The sequence below is a fragment of the Pristis pectinata genome, chromosome 14 (assembly GCF_009764475.1).
Source record: "Pristis pectinata isolate sPriPec2 chromosome 14, sPriPec2.1.pri, whole genome shotgun sequence".
Taxonomy (NCBI): Eukaryota; Metazoa; Chordata; class Chondrichthyes; order Rhinopristiformes; family Pristidae; genus Pristis; species Pristis pectinata.
Genome location: NC_067418.1, coordinates 12,706,445 through 12,725,848, shown reverse-complemented (window position 1 = coordinate 12,725,848; position 19,404 = coordinate 12,706,445). Strand labels below are relative to the sequence as shown.

The following is a 19,404-nucleotide window of genomic DNA, read 5'->3' as shown; positions in this document are numbered from 1 at the left end:
AGTTTTTCAATGTACCTCGGTACAAGTGACAATAATAAACCAATACCAATACATCACCTCGCGGCTCTTGAACTCAATACCCTGACTAATGAAGGCCAACACTCCATACACCTTCTTACCAACCCTATCGACCTGCACGGCAACCTTGAGGGATCTAGCCTGTGGGTGTGTGGCTATACAAAGGGCAGAAGCACCTTGAGAGCCTCCAAGAACTGGTCTCTGGGTTTTCTAGTTTCAAGTAGAACATCATCATTTAATCTGATTGACAGATGCTCCATTTGTGTTTCAGCCACATTTCTTGTAGGCTGATCTACACTGACGAAGATGGTGTACTTTTCTTGGTCTATGCTTGCACTTCCTCAAAAAAAATTAAGTAGTGGGATGCGGACAGTTCTGGCAAGGTCAGCATTTATTGCCCATACCAAACTGTTCTCGAGAAATTGTGGTATGTCATCTCCTTAAACCGCTGCAATCAATGGGGTTCTACTTTTGTACAACTGAGTAACCTGTTGGCCCGTTAATGGATAGGGAGGTGTCAACCATTTGACTGTTGCTATGGATTTGCATCTAGGATAAGGATGGCAGATTTTATTCTCCAAAGGACAGTACATCGATTTTAATAGTTTATGGTTGCCATTACTTATGCTTGTTTTTCAGTTAATTTGGCTAGTTAATTACAATGATCTGAATTTACAATCGCCAACTGTCATGGTGGGCTTTGACTTTGTGCCGCCAAATCACCTCCTCCACTCCTCGGGATTGAAGCCCAGTATCATAGTTATTCATGATCAATGCCTGAACTTTGCAGCATGGTTTGTAGGCCGGGGGTTCAGCGTTAGGATTGAATTGTTGGGACGGTTATTATCTCCTTCACCACAGGGTAGAATGGCTGAAGTGTTGGAGTGGGACTACTGGCCAATTGGTTCTCCAGCTGAGCTGGGAGAAGGAAGTTTTAGGATGCTTGTGCAGTGTATGTTATTTGCCATATGTCATCAGGTGCTGATCTTCGGTTCATCTTGGGGTTGAAGTATCTCCACGCCTCTGCTCTGCTGTTTGTTCGCTCAGTTAGGTCACCCACAGCTGCTCAGGACAAGAGTAAATGTCAATCAACCTACAACCTGAACACAACAGCCAAGAAACGATGGGATTGATCTGCAATGTACACTTCTCCTGCCATGTTTAGTTGGCATGCTGCAGATGCCAAAAAAAGGAGCTGGGATATTTTGTAGCTGTAATCGTCCATCTGTTAACTTGGCCCCCACTTGTCCTCCAGTGAATTCAGTCCTCCAGTGGCAGCAAACAGTTTTGAACCTTTCCAGTCCTGATGAAGGGTCTTGACCCAAAACGTCGACTGTTTATTTCCCACCCCCCCCCCCCGCCCCCCCACTGTAGATGCTGTCTGACCTGCTGAGTTCCTCCAGCATTATGTCCAGATTCTGGCATCTGCTGAATCTCTTGTGTCTCAGTTGTGAACATTGCCAAGTCTCCATCCTGGCCAACAGTTTCATTCTGGCCTTTCCTGTTTTGGCCGGACTTGCCAGATGAGCTTTCAGTGTGCACTGATGTTGGAATGGGTGGAGCTGGGTCCCCTCTGCAATGAGAAAATTTGCCAGTCTGACAGCTCTGACACTTTGCAGCTGTTGATTCTCTTTCTAACCTCAAACGAGTTACGTAATTTAGAAATAGCTCCGGTGAATGTGCAGGGACATATATGGGAGCTGTGTTTTTTTTAACTTGGGGTTTAGCAGGCTCCTTGCATGTTGTTCCTGCCTTTTCATCCTTTTCTCTCTGTGTCTGCAGGCTGGCTTTTTTCTACCTCTCAGTGGGGGCATTGATAGCTCAGCTACAGCCTGCATTGTCTATTCCATGTGTTGTCAAGTGTGCTCTGCTGCAACAAATGGAAGTAAGTCACTTCGCGGATCCATTTCTTCTTCTCATTTACCCTCCTAATCCCCTGCAGTTATGGTAGAGGTAGGAGTTGGCCATACAGTCTGTCAAATCCGCTCCATCATTCTGATCCTGCGCCTCAAACCAACTTTCCCATCCCATTTGATTTCCTTGTTATCCAAAACAAGGTCTGTTTGGGTTGAAGTGTGCAAAGGCTTTGACGCTTGATGTCTGTCCTTAACTAATAGCAACCAATGGTTGATTTCAGCAGTGTTGCATTATGGAATGGTAGGTTTCCTATCTGCTTTGTATTGGTGTAGCTTGTGTTTCATACCAAAGTGCAACTAACTTGGCAGTAATATTGAGTAAAAGTCTTATGGTTCCCGACATTTAGAGATCTACTCTGGTGTTAACTTCAAACCAGACCCAACCACGGTCAATATAAACCTGTCCTTAAGCTCCAGGGTTCAATTTTGTTGCCACATCCAACGTGCCACTGCCATTAATATAATAATCACAAAAAGGAATTTGATTGGATTGATGTCAAAACACCGAGCATCGATCATGCAAATCCTTATTACCTGGATGAAGCATGGCCTGATCTGACCCAACCCAAAGCAAAATGTTTAATCAGATTTTACACCCAAGCCGACCCAATCCTGACATATTTCATCATGGCCCATTGGACTCTGGTTGGGTAGCCAAGTTCATTCCCCTCATGAAGGGAAAAGAATCAGGCTGACTTGTTTGTCCCAGCTGTTCTCAAAATCTCTGACCAGCTGTGCACAGACTAGTGCTGGCAGGCAGTGACTAAACCCTGTGTCAGGGTTAGTGTGTGAGGTGAACTAACTGGAGCTGTGTGTTTGTTTTTGATGCTTGGTTTCCTGAGTTGTGTGAGGTTTGTTTTAAAATATTTTAAAAAAAAGAATCAATTATGAATGATGGGATATTGCTGGAAAGGCTAATATTTATTGTCCTTGAAGTGAAAGGCTTCTCAGACAAAGTTAACCATATTTACTGTGCATCTGGAATCATGTTTGGCCGTTTTAATTCCCTAAAGGGCATTGATGAACTGGTTGGATTTTAAAGAAAATTTGTTATTTTCACGACCACTATTACTGACCCCAGTTTTCCGGATATTTTTAACTAATTTGTTGAATTTAAATTTCTCTTCTTTCATGCTGTGCTTTGAACTCTCATCTTTAGATTATTAGTCCATGCTGGTACTAATCCAGCAACACAACAATTTTGCTTTTCAGTGAAAATATTTGGGGAAAGCAATTGAACAATTTCACCAGATTTTGGATCAGAATACTGCTTATTGATGACAGATTGCTGACAATCATTACCTGTGAATTAGCTCTGAAAGTCTCCATAATATCCCTTTAGATCAGCAGGTGCTGGAAGATGCCCGGAGGGTTGTAAATGACCCTAATTACATTCCCAAAGAGCCACGGGAACTCTGTCAACGCATCTTTACCACTTGCTACATGGCCAGCGAGAACTCGTCTCAAGATACCTGTAACCGGGCCAAAGAGCTAGCCGAGCAAATAGGCAGGTGAGGCGTGAGTTGGAAGCACTGAATGTGCAGAATTGGTTCATTCATCTGTCCTAGGTTCTGAACCTTGTACGTTGATTTACAACTCTGCAAACAAATGACCTCGTTGCTTTGAGGCTATAGATGTTGAGTTTACTCGGTAGTGCTTGCAGTTCGGAGAAACCGCAGATGCTGGAGGACCTCAGCAGGCCAGGCAGCATCCGTGGAGAAAAGCAGGCGGTCAATGTTTCGGGTCAGGACCCCTCTTCAGGACTGAAGATAGGAAAAGGGGAAGCCCAATATAAAGGAGGGGAAAGCAGAGCAGTGATAGGTGGACAAAAGAGGGGAGGCGGAGGTGGACAAAAGAGAAGAGGGGAGGTAGATACCTATCACCGCCTTGTGCCCACCCCGTCTCCCCTCTTTTGTCCACCTATCACTGCTCTGCTTTTCCCTCCTATATGTTGGGCTTTCCCTTTTCCTATCTTCAGTCCTGAAGAGGGGTCCTGACCCGAAACGTTGACCGCCTGCTTTCCTCCACGGGTGCTGCCTGGCCTGCTGAGTTCCTCCAGCATCATCGTGTTTTTCATTCTTGCAGTTCAGAATCTGTTTTGAAGACAAAACGTTGATCCCATTTTAATCTGTATAACTATTTTTCCATTAATCTTTCATAGAATTTTTTTGCCTGTGATTTTTCACTCGTCATTCATTTCAAAAGCAGTGTTCTATCTTACAGTTTGCAGTCAGTTTACTGACATTCTTTTCTGCTTGGTCCAGTAGGAACACTTTTATTGTCAGTATTTTTCCCAATTTCTATTTCCACTTGTAGCTTCTCCAGATCTTTATGTCCTTCTTGTGATAACACCATACACTTCTGCCTTGCATCTAAGACTTTTGTCTCGCATCTTTGGGACGTGAGAGGAAAGCAGGGGGCGCATGTTCACAGGGAAAAGCTGCAAACTCCACACAGATAGTACAGAGGTTAGAGATGAAAAACAGGTCTTTCCTGTCACTCTTTCATAGACCTCCCTTTGTGTTCATTCTTCTTTTCCCTACTTTCTCTAATTTCATTTTATTTATTATTTTATTCAATTTTTGGGATCTGGGCATTGCTGTTAGGGTCAGCATTTATTGCCAATCTCTTTGCCCTCATGTTTATTTTGCAACGTCCAAGTGGAACTTACCTCATAAGTTTTCACAGCACACAGTAACACTGCAGATAGCATAGCTCTATCACCGTTCCAGTGACCCAATTCATCTCTGACCTCTGTACTATCTGTGTGGAGTTTGCACGTTTTCCCTGTGAACATGTGCCCTGGTTTCCCCTCACGTCCCAAAGACATGCTGGTTGTTAGGTTAATTGGCCACTCAAAATTGTCCTCAGAGTAGGTGGATGGTAGGAGAATCAGGGGTGGTTAATGGGCAGAGAGTTGGTCACAAGGAAACACTGGGGAATGGGATTGATTGGATTGCTCTGAGCTGGCTGAATGACCTATGTGTAAGGAAATATAAAATATGAAAAGATACCATGGCACTCATTGGCATATCTAAGTGAGCTCTGTCAGTGGGGATCATAAATATTTACAGCAAAAGCATGAAGCTTCTTTGAGAGGAACTCTGTTGTAAAATACCAATTTATGTTGCATTTAATCTCAATATCCTTATGGTTTTGCTTCAGTCATCACATCAACCTGAACATTGACTCTGCAGTGAAGGCTGTGATTATGATTTTCAATTTGGTAACCGGCAAATTACCACAATTTACAGTGCATGGTGGCTGTAGCAGGGAGAACTTAGCTCTCCAGAATTTGCAGGTACGTATGACTAGTTGATTGCTTGCCCAATGTCACTTGCATGGTGTACACAGTAGATGAAGATGGGATATAATACGGTTACAGTTTGTGGAAATTGGTGAATCTGGCTGCATGTGACATTCACACACTGATCCCAATATGCCCAATGTCAGCTTACAGTGAAACTCATGCCCCCTGACAGTACAGTTGGGATTCTTGCAGTAATTCAGCATTATTGATTTGTTTACAGTGCAGTGCACACAGCTGGAATGAACAGCCTAATGACCCCTCTGCAGTACCTTCCCCAAGTTAGTTATTACCTAGCAATGTTTATTTGGTTCTTCAAACTGTTGCCTTCAGCAACCTGTCCCGGATTGTGACCTCTCTCTTCAGTGGTTTTGGAAAATTATCATAATTTATGCAGTGCAGTACATCCAAATTTACCCTTTTGAACTAGTTAATGTTTCCAAGGGATCCTATTGGTGAACCAACTTGATAACGTGCATGTGATTTTTGCAGAAGCAGTGAGAAGTTTCGATCAATGTACGATAGCAATATTCGTTCACAGAACATCTTCCTCCCTGTGCCTGGTCTTAGACCAGCTGTTTTGAATTTAGTTTACTTTATGACTTCCTTTTTTCGATGTTTCTCTGTGTAAATTCTCAATCTGCTAAAACACAAAGATCCAAACTCCTCTCCTCTTACTGAAATGAGAAAATATCTTTTCTGTACAAGTAAACAGGAGAGAATTTTTTTGATTAAACTTGTAACTTCTGACTTGGTATATGAAACATATTGTTTGATTGATTGATAGATTAATGTGTTGGTTCTAATAGTGTTATACCCACTGCCACGAGATGAGGTGCTTTGTTGGTGCAACACTGTCAACAGTCCCATTATCAAGAGGAGACATTTATTACAATTAATGACCTTCCTTGATCCAAAATTTGCTGCTTAGTTTTGATATTTGAGATGTGGTACTTGGTAGTTACCATCTTTTGTTAAGATATTAAGATGATAGAATAATCTCTTCTGATCTTCTCGTCTGTTAAAGGCTAGGATCCGAATGGTGCTTGCCTATCTCTTTGCTCAGTTGAGTTTATGGACTTTTGGGAAACCTGGAGGATTGTTGGTTCTGGGTTCAGCCAATGTGGATGAGAGGTGAGATTAAAACAGCTGGAAATTCTCAACAGATCAAGCATCCTCTGTGGAGGAATAAACCAAAAGACCATGAAATATAGGGGCAGAATTAGACCATTCGGCACATTGAGTCTGTTCTGCTATTCAATCATGGCAGATTTTTTCTCTCTCAACCTCGTTCACCTGTCTTCTCCCCGTCACCCTTAGCCCCCATACCGAGTCGGTACTCAGCAACACCTGTGGAAGGAGGGAATGGTTAATTTTAAGTGGGTCAGGCAGAAGCTGTGAAGACAGAGATCAAATCTGATGAGAGATTGTTGGCCTGAGATGTTCACTTTGTTTCTCTCTCCACGGAGGCTGTCTGACGTGTTGAGTATTTCTAGTATCTTCTGCTTCTATTTCTGAGTTTCAGCATCCCTTTTTCCCTTTGCACGGATGAGAGGTGAGCTTTCTCTGCCCAGTTTGAAAAGTCCCATATTTGGTTGGAATCTTTAATTGTGAAACAACTGCCTAATAAGCAGTGCCATACTGGGTGTGCTCCCAGACTCTGTCCTGGGGCAGGGTTTTGACCCACAACATCGACAGTTCCTTCTCCACACAGAAGCTGCTTGACCTGATGAGTTCTTCCAGCAGTGTATTGCTCCTATGATACTGATGTTGGGTTATCCATGTTGGTTGATGCACGTTGTGGTCATGGGTTCAAGTGTCAAGGCTGCATCAACAATGCATGTATAAGTGCTTTCTTCTCTACCAGACTAATTGCGTTCTAGGGGCAATTTATTTCTTTTAGGGGAAATGATGTAGTTGGCACTCCAGGCCATGTGAAAACACGCCTCCTTGTGACAACTTTGAAATGAACCAAGCATGGACATGGAACTTAAGAGTGCAAAACTGGGGAACCTTTAAACAGTTGCCAGGAATCTTTATGAAGTTGACAGAGATTGGTTGGTATGTTTTCTAACTCTTACTTCCTAACCACTGATCTATTTCAGTCTTAGAGGATACATGACCAAGTATGATTGCTCCAGTGCAGATATCAATCCAATCGGTGGCATCAGTAAGACTGATCTCAGGAACTTTATCCAGTACTGTATTGAAAACTTCCAGCTCACAGCTCTCCGAAGGTAAGCTCATGCAACATTATGTTTTGTTCTTAAATTTTGTATTCAGGATGTAATTTGAGGTTACCTTGGATTCAAGGTGGGAAATACTTTGGTACTTGCACTGCCCATTAGTACTGAGGTGCCATGGTGTTGTTCTGTTACAGCATTATGTCTGCTCCACCAACTGCTGAACTGGAGCCACTGGCAGAGGGACAGATAGCACAGACAGATGAGGTACTCATTTTTTTTACTTGTTGAATGCATAGAAACTTCTAATGGTGTACAATATGCATTTATATTTACCGTATAAATGTAAGAAGCAGCATTGAGCAGAAAAATTAGGGCCAGATGTATTATAAATTGCAATGGAAATCTTGGTGTATGGACCAGCTGAGGAGGAGATCAACTTTTTGAAAGGTCTGTCCCATGTCACATACAACTACTCTTTGACATATTTTGGCTTTAGTACTTGATACTTACCTATCTCCCTGTGAAGACTGGTATTCAATCTGCTCTCATTGGTTATTCATCTTAATAAAGATTCCTGGCAGCTGTTCAATTTTGCACTCAAAGTTCCATGTCCATATTTTCATCATCTGAGCTCTGATTCATTTGTCATTGCACAGAACTAGAAACAATTTCTTTTTTTAACAAAACACCTCATGGTTTTGAGTAATTGATCTCCTTGTAAATTTCTCTTTCATCTTACAGAAATCTGCATTATCCCCTTACCATTCTGGTAAATCTCTTCTGCCACCACCTTCAGATATTCTTCCTGAAATGTGATGGCCAGAGTTGGAGTATATCAGCTGGTGTCTAACATCTGTTTTATGAAGATTCTGTTATAACTTACTTGCTTTTGCCTAAAATTATTTATCAAGTCATGGGTCCTGTATGCCTATTTAACAGCCTTCACAACATGCTCTGCTACTTTCAAAGATCTGTGTAGGTTCACCCGTGGGCATTAAATTTAACAGGTGATCATATTTAACTCCTTGACTGCAGTGAAGTGATGTGCAGTGTGTCCAGGTTAGTACATGGGAAGCACAGAGAGCTCTGAAGATGTGTTAGGTTTATTCGAGATGAACACATGGAAAAGCACAGCACAGGAACAGACCCTTCAGCCCACGATGCTGTCCCGAACTAATTAAACTCGTAATTAAATGCCTAACTAAACTAATCCATTCTGCCTACACAATGTCCATATCCCTCCATTCTCTGCACATTCATGTGCCTATCTAAGAACCTCTATCGTATATGCTTCCAGCACCAACCCTGACAACGTATTCCAGGCACCCACCACTCTCTGTGTCAAAAAAATATTTGCCACGCACATCTCCTTTGAACTTTACCACCTCTCACCTTAAATACATGCCATCTAGTATTAGATATTTCAACCCTGGGAAAAAGATACCAGCTGTCTCTATATCTATGCCTCTCATAATCTTATAAACTTCTATCAGGTCTCCCCTCAGCCTCAGCCACTCCAGAGAAAACCACCCAAGTTTGTCCAACCTCTCCTTGCAGCACCTGCCCTCTAATCCAGGCAGCATCCCGGTAAACCTCTTCTGCACCCTCTCCAAAGCCTCCACATCTTTCCTATAATGGAGTGACCAGAAATGAATGCAATACTCCAGATGTGGCCTAACCAGAGTTTTACCATGATGAAGTACATCATGCAGAGTTGTCACACCTGTCAGCATAATATTATAACATGGCATGCATGAGCTGCAATAAATGTGTTTATTGTTTGCAAGACTGTAGTTCCACCCGGTGGATGACCCAGTCCATTGTCTCACAGTTATTGTGTAGACTGATTGAACTTCCATTTCAACATAACGTAAGTGTTTCAATGCCTCAATCATTTCTGCATAGGCCGATATGGGAATGACGTACGCGGAACTGTCAGTGTATGGGAAACTAAGGAAGATTGCGAAGTGTGGCCCTTACAGCATGTTCTGCAAATTAATTCACATGTGGAAAGCCATCTGCACTCCTAGGCAGGTGAGCCTAAAATTGTACTAACTTTGCAAACCTTTCAAGTACATGGGAAATTGAAAGAAGAAACTCCACTAAATTTTTCAGGATGTATTTTTAGTGTTGCATAGTATCAGAACTGCATGGTGTGTGAAGATGTTGGAAACCAAGTTTTAGATTCAGTTTCAGATTTAGATACAAGATTGTTAAAATCACTAGTTTTGCAAAACTTACATTGTTAATTTTCCACAGAATGTCCAAAATTAAAAAGGAATGTATGCACATAGGATTTTGTACCCCTGATGCTTAAATTGGCTTGCTTTATTCTACTGCATAATTTAGTGCAGAAGAGTTGATTTGTGGACTAAAGTAGTTATGTTAACATGGGAATTGACCTAATGCAATCACATTTCCTGAGGAGTAGTACTCAATCATCACATTACTGAGCTATGCTTAGGAACGGATTTAGACCATTCAGTCCCTCAAGCCATTTAACGACCAAGGTGTATTTGTAATCTAACATCGTATTCCTGCCTTTGGCCCATATCCTGTGACACTTTAGACTAACTAATATCTTACTAATCTCAGAATTTAAAATTAACAATCATCCTATTCAAACTGGAATTTGAAAGAGCATTTAAGCCATGGCTGTTGAAGTAAATTTGAAATGTTAATGTGTTTCAAGGTGGCTGAGAAAGTAAAGCATTTCTTCCGCATGTATTCTATTAACCGGCACAAAATGACTACGCTGACTCCTGCATACCATGCGGAAGACTATAATCCTGATGACAATCGGTTTGACCTCCGACCATTTCTGTACAACATTACCTGGTCTTGGCAGTTCAAGTGCATAGATAACCAGGTAAGGCTTTTGGATAAAGTGGGTCTGAGAGTCTACTTGAATGATCAGATTGATTTGCATTAGCCTTTAGGCTGTAACATAACTGAGAGGAGGGCGATTGGACTGAGAGGAGGTGGAGAGTTCTTCTGGGAATGTTATAATGATGTGGCTTGCAGAATGCTGCTCCAATTACTAGTTATGCAAAAGCAAAATGCTGCAGATGCTGGAAAAACAAAATTAACAACAAAAACACCAGAAATACTCTGCAAGTCAGACAGCATCTGTGGAGAGAGAAACAGAAGCAATGTTTCATTGGTTTCTGGCTCCACAGGAGCTGCCTTACCCACTAAGTATTTGTGGCATTTTCTGTTTTTATTACCAGCTAAGGTTGTGCATAGTAATTTGTAGTGGGATCATAAACATGGCACCTTTTAGGAGAAATCTTCTCATATGACATGTTAATAAAATTTATCAAAAGAAAGAGTAGAAAAAATGGCTACAGTAAAAAAAAAGCAGACGTGAGGCGTTGATGTAAAAAAACAGAAAATGCTGTGGATACTGAGCAGGTCAGGCAGCATCTTTTGAGAGAGAAATGCAGTTCATGTTTTAGGTGGATGACTCCTCATCAGAAGTGGAAAAGTGAGAAAGCAAGTGCGTTTTACTTTGCAAAGAGGGAAAGGTGTTGAGAGAACAAAGTGAATGTCTGTGATGGGGTTTAGACCAAGGTTGTCCAAGTGCTGCAATAGCTTTCGGTACCATCTGGAGGAGTGAAGGTTGTTAGAGAAAAACAGCAATGCTGGTACTGCAGCGTGCTGAACAGAGCAGTGGCTGGACGTCGTGAAACAAAAGGGAATGTGGGAAATTCTCCAGAGATCGGGTGGCATCTTTGGAGAGAAAGTAGTCAATGTTCCAGATCGGAGACCCTTTGTCAGAACTGCGTGTTGACCTTGCATTTGAAGTAACCAGTTCCAACATGAACAAGAAAAGCTGGTTACCTGAAATTGTTGAATTCAGTATGAGTCCTGAAGGCTGCAGGATGCCCAGATGGAAGAAGAGGTGTTTTTCTTCAAGCCTGCATTAGACATTATTGGAACTACGTAGGAGGCCAAAAACAGAGGTTAGAGTGGGAATGGGATGGAGAATTAAACTGATGGGCAACTGGAAGTTCAGGGTCACCCATGCATACTGAATGGAGATGGGTGAGTCACGAACAAGGGAACACAGCTACCAAATAAGGGGATGTTCATTTAAAACTGAGGTGCATAGAAATTTCTTCTCTTGGAGAGTAGTGAATCTCAGCTGAGGGTGATGTAGGCCAGATCATCAGATATATTTAAGGTGGAGATAGATAAATATTTGAAAGATTGAGGAATTGAGGGTTATGGGGAACTGGCACAGAGAGGAGTTGAGACCAGCATAGACCAGCCATGATCTCATTGGATGGTGGGGCAGGCTTGAGGAGCTGAGTGGCCTGCTCCTGCTCCTATTTTCTTGTGTTTGCAGAATAGCTATTAAAGCTGCATTTGGTTTCTCCGGTATAGAGGAACCCATAAATGGAAAGAAGTACGAGTGAATTGCTGCTTCAGCTGCGTCTGTTTGGGTTCCTGGATGGTGGGAGTGTAAGTGGAGGCAGAATGGGTTATGGAGGGAACTGCAGAGCTCAGGACCTCAGCAGATAAGTTGACTGGTTAAACTTAAGGATGGCCAAGAGATCAGAATTGGAAGATTGCAGTTATCTCAACAGGATGCGAAGCTGGAGGAGGTTACAGAGATGAGAAGTTTTGAGACTGAAGAGAAGTTTGAGGAGAATTGCAAAATCATGAGGTTGCTCACAGGCACATTTGGTCAGTAACAGGTAGGTGATGGGTGAAATGGAACGATGCAGTTTGGGACACAGCCACAAGAGATTTTGATAACCTCTAGTTTAAACTGCTTGTGTTCCATGCACAATAAAAGCACCAACTATCTACAGACTTCAATATCTAAATTTGGCGTACTAATTAATATTCCTTGAAGAAAATTCCTTCCTTACCTTCCTTCACTTGGAGCTGCACTTTGGAAGAGAAATGAAGTTTGTCAGTTGATACCTTCAAGGTCTTTCAAAACAGGATATATTGTAGAAACATCAATTTTAATATGATTGTACATTTAATAATTGCCATTTCTGATGTCATTTAAATTTTTTCTCCTCCAGGTCACAAAACTGGAAAGTACTCAAGGAAATTGTGTTGATGCTGTTTGCAATGAGCTCAACTGAGTGCTACTACCTCAGTGTTAAGTACAGGCTCCTTGGATGGATGTAGCCTACCATGTATTCATAGAATCAGACTGCAAAACTTGTTGATACATCTGATCCAAAAATAGCATGATTGGTTCTAATCAAAATGCTTTCTTATTGTGTGATAATACTTGAGGTTTTCCTTCACTTTAATACTACCAACATGTATTTAATTTGGACCTTTAACATAGCAATACCTCCCAAGTTGCTTCACAGAACTATGATCAAGCAAACATTAAGACGATGAACAAAAGGCTTGGTTGAAGAGAGCTTTTTGACCCAAGCAGGTGGATCGATTCATGCAGGGAATTCTTTTACATCTACAATAATAACAAGAAGTGATCCTCAAAAAGCAGGAAAAATCCCACCCACCTAATTACTTCCCATTATCACTAACCTCAATGATCAGCAGCACAGTGCTCTGAAACACTTATGAATTGATGCTCCATTTGGATGATACAAGCAGCACACAGTTCCAGATCCCACCACAGCCTTGGACACAAGGACAGAATTCCAGAGGCAATGCAAGACTGAGTACCCTTGACATTAAGGCAACACAGACGTGGGCCGAAGGGCCTGTCACTCCATTGTACTGTTCTATGACACTTAGTAAAATAGAAATCATTTGGAATTGGGGGGAAACTCTCCGTGGGCTGACATATTATCTCACTCAAAGGAGTTGAGATTGTTGCAAACCAATCCTATCAACTCCAAGACATTTCTGCAAGAGTTCTGTAAGGCAGTCTCGAGGGCTCAACCATCATGAACTGTTTCATCAGTAACCTTCTCTCTATTGTAAAGTCAGAAATGGCCATGATTGATGTAGTTCCACTTCCTACTGCTCAGATAATGGAACAGTCCATAACTGTTTGCAACAAGACATAAGACAACATTCAGGCATAGCAAATAATAATTGTGCCTCATAACTGTCTGGCTGTATATGCCAACTCTCCATGCAATCCCATCAGTCCCATTCCCCCACTTATTTCCCTGTAAACTATTCTTTTTGATATGCCCAAAAGTCTACCCTTGATTACCTTGCCACCTTATCCAATACTTGGAGTAATTTACATTCACCAATCAACCTACTAACTAGCATATCTTTGGAATATGGGAGGAAATGTGGTGACAGGGAGAATGTGCAGATTCTGCACAGTCAGAAACCAAAATCATGATTGAACCCAGGTCACTGGAACTGTGCAGCAATAGCACTAACTGCTGCAACACGGTGTGTCACCCATGAAGAAAATGATATCCCTGAACTGACACAAACATGAACATTGAATTAAAGGAAGAAAAAAATTGAGGAAACGTGGTATATTAGAAAGCCATTCAGCTGCCAGAATCTGTACAGTCACTGAGATGGGGACTGATCTTCATCCAGCTGCCATCTCCTTAAATATTTGGCTCACAATCAATCTTTTCTTCACTTTTCCAGAATGTTGTGGTTCTGCTTTTAAGATTCTGTCCTCATCAAGAGAAAATGTTTCTCTTTGCCTTATTAATTCTTGATATCCTCAGAGAAGTCACTTTTTAAATCTATATATCAGGCAGGCACGGTTCTGCAGCAATTAGCGTAACGCTATTACAGCGCCAGCAACCCGGGTTCAATTCCGGCCAATGTCTTTAAGGAGTTTGTACGTTCTCCCATGTCTGTCTGGGTTTCCTCCGGGTGCTCTGGTTTCCTCCCACATTCCAAAGATGTATGGGTTAGGAAGTTGTGGGCATGCTGTGTTGGCGCCAGAAGCGTGGCGACATTTATGGGCTGCCCCCAGAACACTCTACGCAAAAGCTGCATTTTACTGTATGTTTCCATGTATATGTGACTAATAAAGATATCTGATCTTGATGTAATCTATTGCTTGGTAGTCCAGTGAAACTGTCCTGGACTTTATTTAAGGATATTATTGCATAAGGCAGAGGTTTCCTTCCTTTGTGCTCCTGAGGCAGACCCTCTTATGTCATTGACTCCTTGCCCATTCCCTTTCCCCAACCAAATGGCCATGTTCGTTCCCGTGCTGTTGAACATGTCTCCACCCTGCATGCACACAAATGTGCCGGTGCACTGGACTCGGGCCGCCCGGGAGGAGTCAGATCGTGAACCTGTGGATGTTTTCTCAGATTACATGAATGAACTGCCAGCGCGAAGGCTTGGCGCCAACGGCAGGAGGTTCTGGCACATGGAGCATGTTGTCATCGGCACTGAACGATGTCAGCTCTGGGCCATTGGAGAGAGGCGTAGCTGAAACCAGAGTTGTCGAACAAATAGTAGAGCAGCAGATGTGGTGTTGTGGACCAAAAGAGAGGGGAGGGACAACTGTGGAGTTTCAAAACAATTGTGAGCAGGGGAAAAGTGACCTGCCAAAAGCTTAGTTCGCTGGGGTTCTAAAGTACTTTTGGCCCTTGATTGAGATATATCCAAAGGACCAATTACCTAAAGATTAATTAAACAATAGCTTGTATTTTCAAATTATTTCCGATGCAATGAAACATGCAAAAGTGCGACATAAAGTAGAGTAACAGTATTCCAGATGTATTGGTTTATTATTGTCACTTGTACCAAGGTACCGTGAAAAACTTGTCTTACATACCGTTCATACAGGTCAATTCATTACACAGTGCAGTTACATTGAGTTAGTACAGGTAAAAACAATAGCAGTACAGAGTAAAGTGTCACAGCTACAGAGAAAGTGCAGTGCAATAAGGTGCAAGGTCACAACAAGGTAGATCGTGAGGTCAGAGTCCACCTCATCGTATAAGGGAACCGTTCAATAATAGATGTAGGAACTTTGTAAAGGTGTATCAAAACTTTCACATGACAATTATATTTTTACAGTCAATATATGTGAGTTCCTAAACTTTTAGTAAATCTACTGTATTTATCTATTTCCAGTTTAAATCATACCCTATCTATGGTCCACAATGGAAGTCTTAATACTTAACTGAATTGAAATGTATCTGCCATGGTTTAACCCACTCACTCGGGCTATTACAACTTCTCCATGATAGGGGCAGTCCCCAGGTTGTGACAGGGTTCTGTTCCCGAGAACTGTTCGTAACCTGAACAGTTCGTAAGTTGGGGATGAACAACGGCGTGTGGGAGCAGCTGTGAGGGGAGAGAGAGCAAGTGCGGGAAGAGCGGCCGCCAGCAGGCCTCAAGTGACTCGGTGAGTGAACGAGTGAGTCTGCTCAGCGCTCCTGGCTCTCCTTGACTCCACCCAGCCCCCAGTTGTTGAGGCTCAGGGGAGGAGGGAGAAGGCATGCCCTGTTCCCACCTGGCAGAAGATGCCTGCAGCCCCACAGCAGCAGGCAAATCCGTCCCCGTCCATTCTGCTGGAATGCTCGTTAGTATGTATGGGGTGTCCATAAACTGGGCAGTGGTAATCTGGGATTTTGCCTCTTTTCTGTACCACTTATTCTTCCGGCAATCTTAATGCTGTCAGCAAACTTGGGTTCCTTCTGGTTCCGTGTCACTTCAACTCCCCTTCCCATTCCCACGCTAATCTGCCTGTCTTCTGCCTTCTGCACTGCCGCGGACAGGCCAAATGCAACCTAGAAGAACAAGACCCCATATTCCACCTGGGTTACTTACAACTCAATGGTATGAACATAGAATTTTCCAATTTTGGGTAACTCACATCCGCTGTGTTCCTTTCCCACTTCCATCAGTCTAAGTAGGTTATCTCTCCCTTTGTTTACCTTTCGCATTTCCAACTGCCCATCACCCACATATCTATCCATCTGGGTTTCTTCTACCTATCCCCATCTGGTTCCATCTGCCTGTCTTCTGCCTCCACTTCCCACCTTCCAGCCTCTGTCTCTCCCTTCCCCCTCCCCTTCCCCCACCTGGTACCATCTGCCCATTATTCCCCACCTCACCTGTTCCCTCTATCACCTACCAGCCTCTGTCGCACCCCTCCCTCTCACCTCTTTATACTGACTATCTTCCCTCTGCTCTGTAGGGTCACGACGTGAAACATCGAACATCCCTTTGCCCCCATAGATGCTGCTTAACCTGCTAAATTCCTCCAGCAGTTTGTTTTTTGCTCCAGATTCCAGCATCTGCCGTCCCTTGTATCTCCAGCAAACTTGGGTATATGGCTCTTTCTAAGTCATAGAATTGTGCAGTGCATATTCAAGGCTCCGCCGTAGAAAATTATTGGACATTACTTTCTTCCAGTATGATAATATTAATCATAGCATAAACATTGCATTTTGTTTAATGAGGTTTCTCAGTGACCTAATAATTTGTCTTCAATTCCATGAGCTTTAATTTAAGTTGACTGTGAAGCTTTATCAAATGGCTTCTGGTTGTCTATGAATAAATAAATAAACAAATCTATTGTCTACATCCGTAGACATCCTCTGTCTTTTATTTTTGATGTTTTATGACACTAAAACGGAGAATGTTGGAAATACTCAGAGGGAAACAGAGTTAACGTTTCAGATTGATGAAATGAAATCTATTTAACAAAGTCTATATGGATTCTGCTTCACTGAGCAAATTGTTTTTGTTAAATAGATTTCATTTCATCAAGCTGAAACACTAACTCGGTTTCCCTCTGAGTATTTCCAACATTCACCGTTTTAGTTTATGACCTCGCATGGATGTTTTTTTCAACTTGCAATTTCTAATTACAAATTAGATAACTTCTATCCCTGGAGTTAGCTGCCACTTTGCCTCCTACTCTAGCTTGTTTTATAGCCTATTTTCCCTTGGATGCATATAGAGACAATGGTCTGACCAGATGAGGAGTGGAACAGTGGAGGTTGCATGATTCCATTGCCAATCAAGCTTAACTGAGGTTGATTTTACGCACATGGTTTACATGCAACCACCTACCAATCACTGCATTTTATATTTGAATAAATTACCTTGCTTTTATTCTCCTTTATATAGACTCTGTTTCTCTGAGCAAATTGACTCTGTTAAATAGATGGCTGTGAGTCATATACCCCACCCATTCTCCAACTCATCGGCTGATGTGATTTTGTCAGTAAGTATTGTTTTTCTTCAGCTCTTGAGAACATACAAATCAAATGATAAAGAATTACAAGGTCATGAAGAGCATAGTTTTTTAATATCAATGCCATCAGAAATGTTCATAGTAACGGTGTGTTTGAATTAATGCCAACTGTAAACATGAATTGCAGCATTTCTTTGAATTATATTAAAACCATGGGTGTGGTGCTATATTTGGGTGTCAGACTGTCTCCTTAAATTGTATAAATGGGCCACCTACATTCACATTTTCCTCCAGAGATGTCACAAAAATGTAGTCAGTTTTTCAATATCAGCCATGGCTGAACAGGCAGCATGCTGCCTGATGTCGAAAGTTGCAAGTCCACCTTAGAGCAGCGCTGAAGAGATGCAGCATTGCCGAATGTGCCACCTTCCAGAGGAGAGGTTTAAGTGAGACTGCACCCTTCTTTCCTCTCAGTTGGTTGAGCTATTTTAAAGAAGAACAGGAAATTATTCCAGAAGCCTTGGGCAATATTTATCCCTCAATAAACATTTTAAAATGATATTGCTCATGTATTATGCTTGTGGGAGCTTGCTGCGTGGAATTGGAAGGTGGTTGCTTTATTTTCTACATTACAGTATTGTAAAGTGACATGAAGAGGACAGCTCAATTGGCACTGTAATATTTTGATTCTATCTCAATACAGATGACCCGACTGTGGCTCCAGGATAGTGTGTTTTATTGGCTTAGAGTGAAGTGGCCATAAATATCAGAACACCAATACATAAAATAGATATAGGACTCATAACAGATGGACTGAGATGGCTAATGACCAACAAGGCAGGTCAATCATGATAGCTTAGAGTGGTGGTCTTCTTAGCCATCTTCTCAAATTGGCCAAGATGTTAAGCAAAGACTTGCACCTCCATCTCTCCTCTTCTATTGAATGCTACTCTTTGCAGTCTGAATTTATAATAGATTTGGGGATCAGGGCAGTCTGCCCAAGCAATCACTGATGTAGCTACTTATTTAGACACACCCATCCAATTATGAAGAAGGCAGGCAGTAAAGTGAATGTGTTTCAGCTTGGAGATCTGTCCTAGGACACTTATCTTTTTATTTAGGCATCCAGCTAATTTCTTAAGGGCAGTTAGTTTAATTAAAGGGTCTTTAGGAAGTTGTGGGCATGCTATATTGGTGCCGGAAGCATGGTGACACTTGCGGGCTGCCCCCAGAACACACTATGCAAAAGATGCATTTCACTGTGTGTTTCAATGTACACGTGACTAATAAAAATATCTTACATGGTGCATCCCTAGAATCTTATCAAAAGTGAAACATACTTTAACATTACTTGTTCCACCAACAACTTCTGTAAAGAGTTTGGACTGTATCATGCCATGTCCAACGGCCACTAAGGTGGACAGGGCAAAAATGTTGGAACCCAGACTATGGAAATATGCTAAAGGGAGCTGGCGTTCTCGCATGCCACAAACTCTCAGCATATTTTATTGATCTGGTGTTGGTTTATCATTGTCACGTGCACCAAAATAGAGTGAGACACTTTTGTTTGTGTGCCGTCCAGACAGATTATTCCATGCATTGAGGTAGTAAAAAGGAAAATGGAATGCAGAATATAGTATTACAATTACAGAGAAAGTGCAGTGCAGACAGACAAGTAAAGTGCAAGGGCCAACGATGAGGTACATTGGGAGGGGGAGAGTTGATCTCAACCCATTTCTTCTTATCTGCTCCAATTCTGCTTGTTCCAATGCTTGGAAAGTGCCAGTCCTGATGAAGGCTCTCGACCCGAAACATCGACTGTCCATTTCCCTCTATAGATGCTGTCTGACCTGCTGAGTTCCTCCAGCATTTTGTGTGTTGCTC

The 19,404-nt window shown here is 42.1% G+C and overlaps 1 protein-coding gene across 2 annotated transcripts in view; it reads left to right on the top strand.

Annotated features, from left to right (window-relative positions):
- The window catches only part of nadsyn1 (NAD synthetase 1), a 50,640-nt gene extending 36,266 nt beyond the window's left edge, over nucleotides 1-14,374 (top strand). The window contains exons 13-21 of one of the 2 annotated variants that reach the window (XM_052029186.1): nucleotides 1,801-1,903; nucleotides 3,277-3,445; nucleotides 5,100-5,235; nucleotides 6,269-6,375; nucleotides 7,347-7,478; nucleotides 7,622-7,691; nucleotides 9,333-9,461; nucleotides 10,120-10,296; nucleotides 12,470-14,374. In XM_052029186.1, coding sequence (XP_051885146.1) covers nucleotides 1,801-1,903; nucleotides 3,277-3,445; nucleotides 5,100-5,235; nucleotides 6,269-6,375; nucleotides 7,347-7,478; nucleotides 7,622-7,691; nucleotides 9,333-9,461; nucleotides 10,120-10,296; nucleotides 12,470-12,532 — 1,086 coding nt within the window. In that variant the 3' untranslated portion in view covers nucleotides 12,533-14,374. The remainder of the gene's footprint in view (nucleotides 1-1,800; nucleotides 1,904-3,276; nucleotides 3,446-5,099; nucleotides 5,236-6,268; nucleotides 6,376-7,346; nucleotides 7,479-7,621; nucleotides 7,692-9,332; nucleotides 9,462-10,119; nucleotides 10,297-12,469) is intronic. The other variant, XM_052029187.1, reaches the window with a different exon arrangement.
- The last annotated feature ends 5,030 nt before the right edge of the window (nucleotides 14,375-19,404 follow it).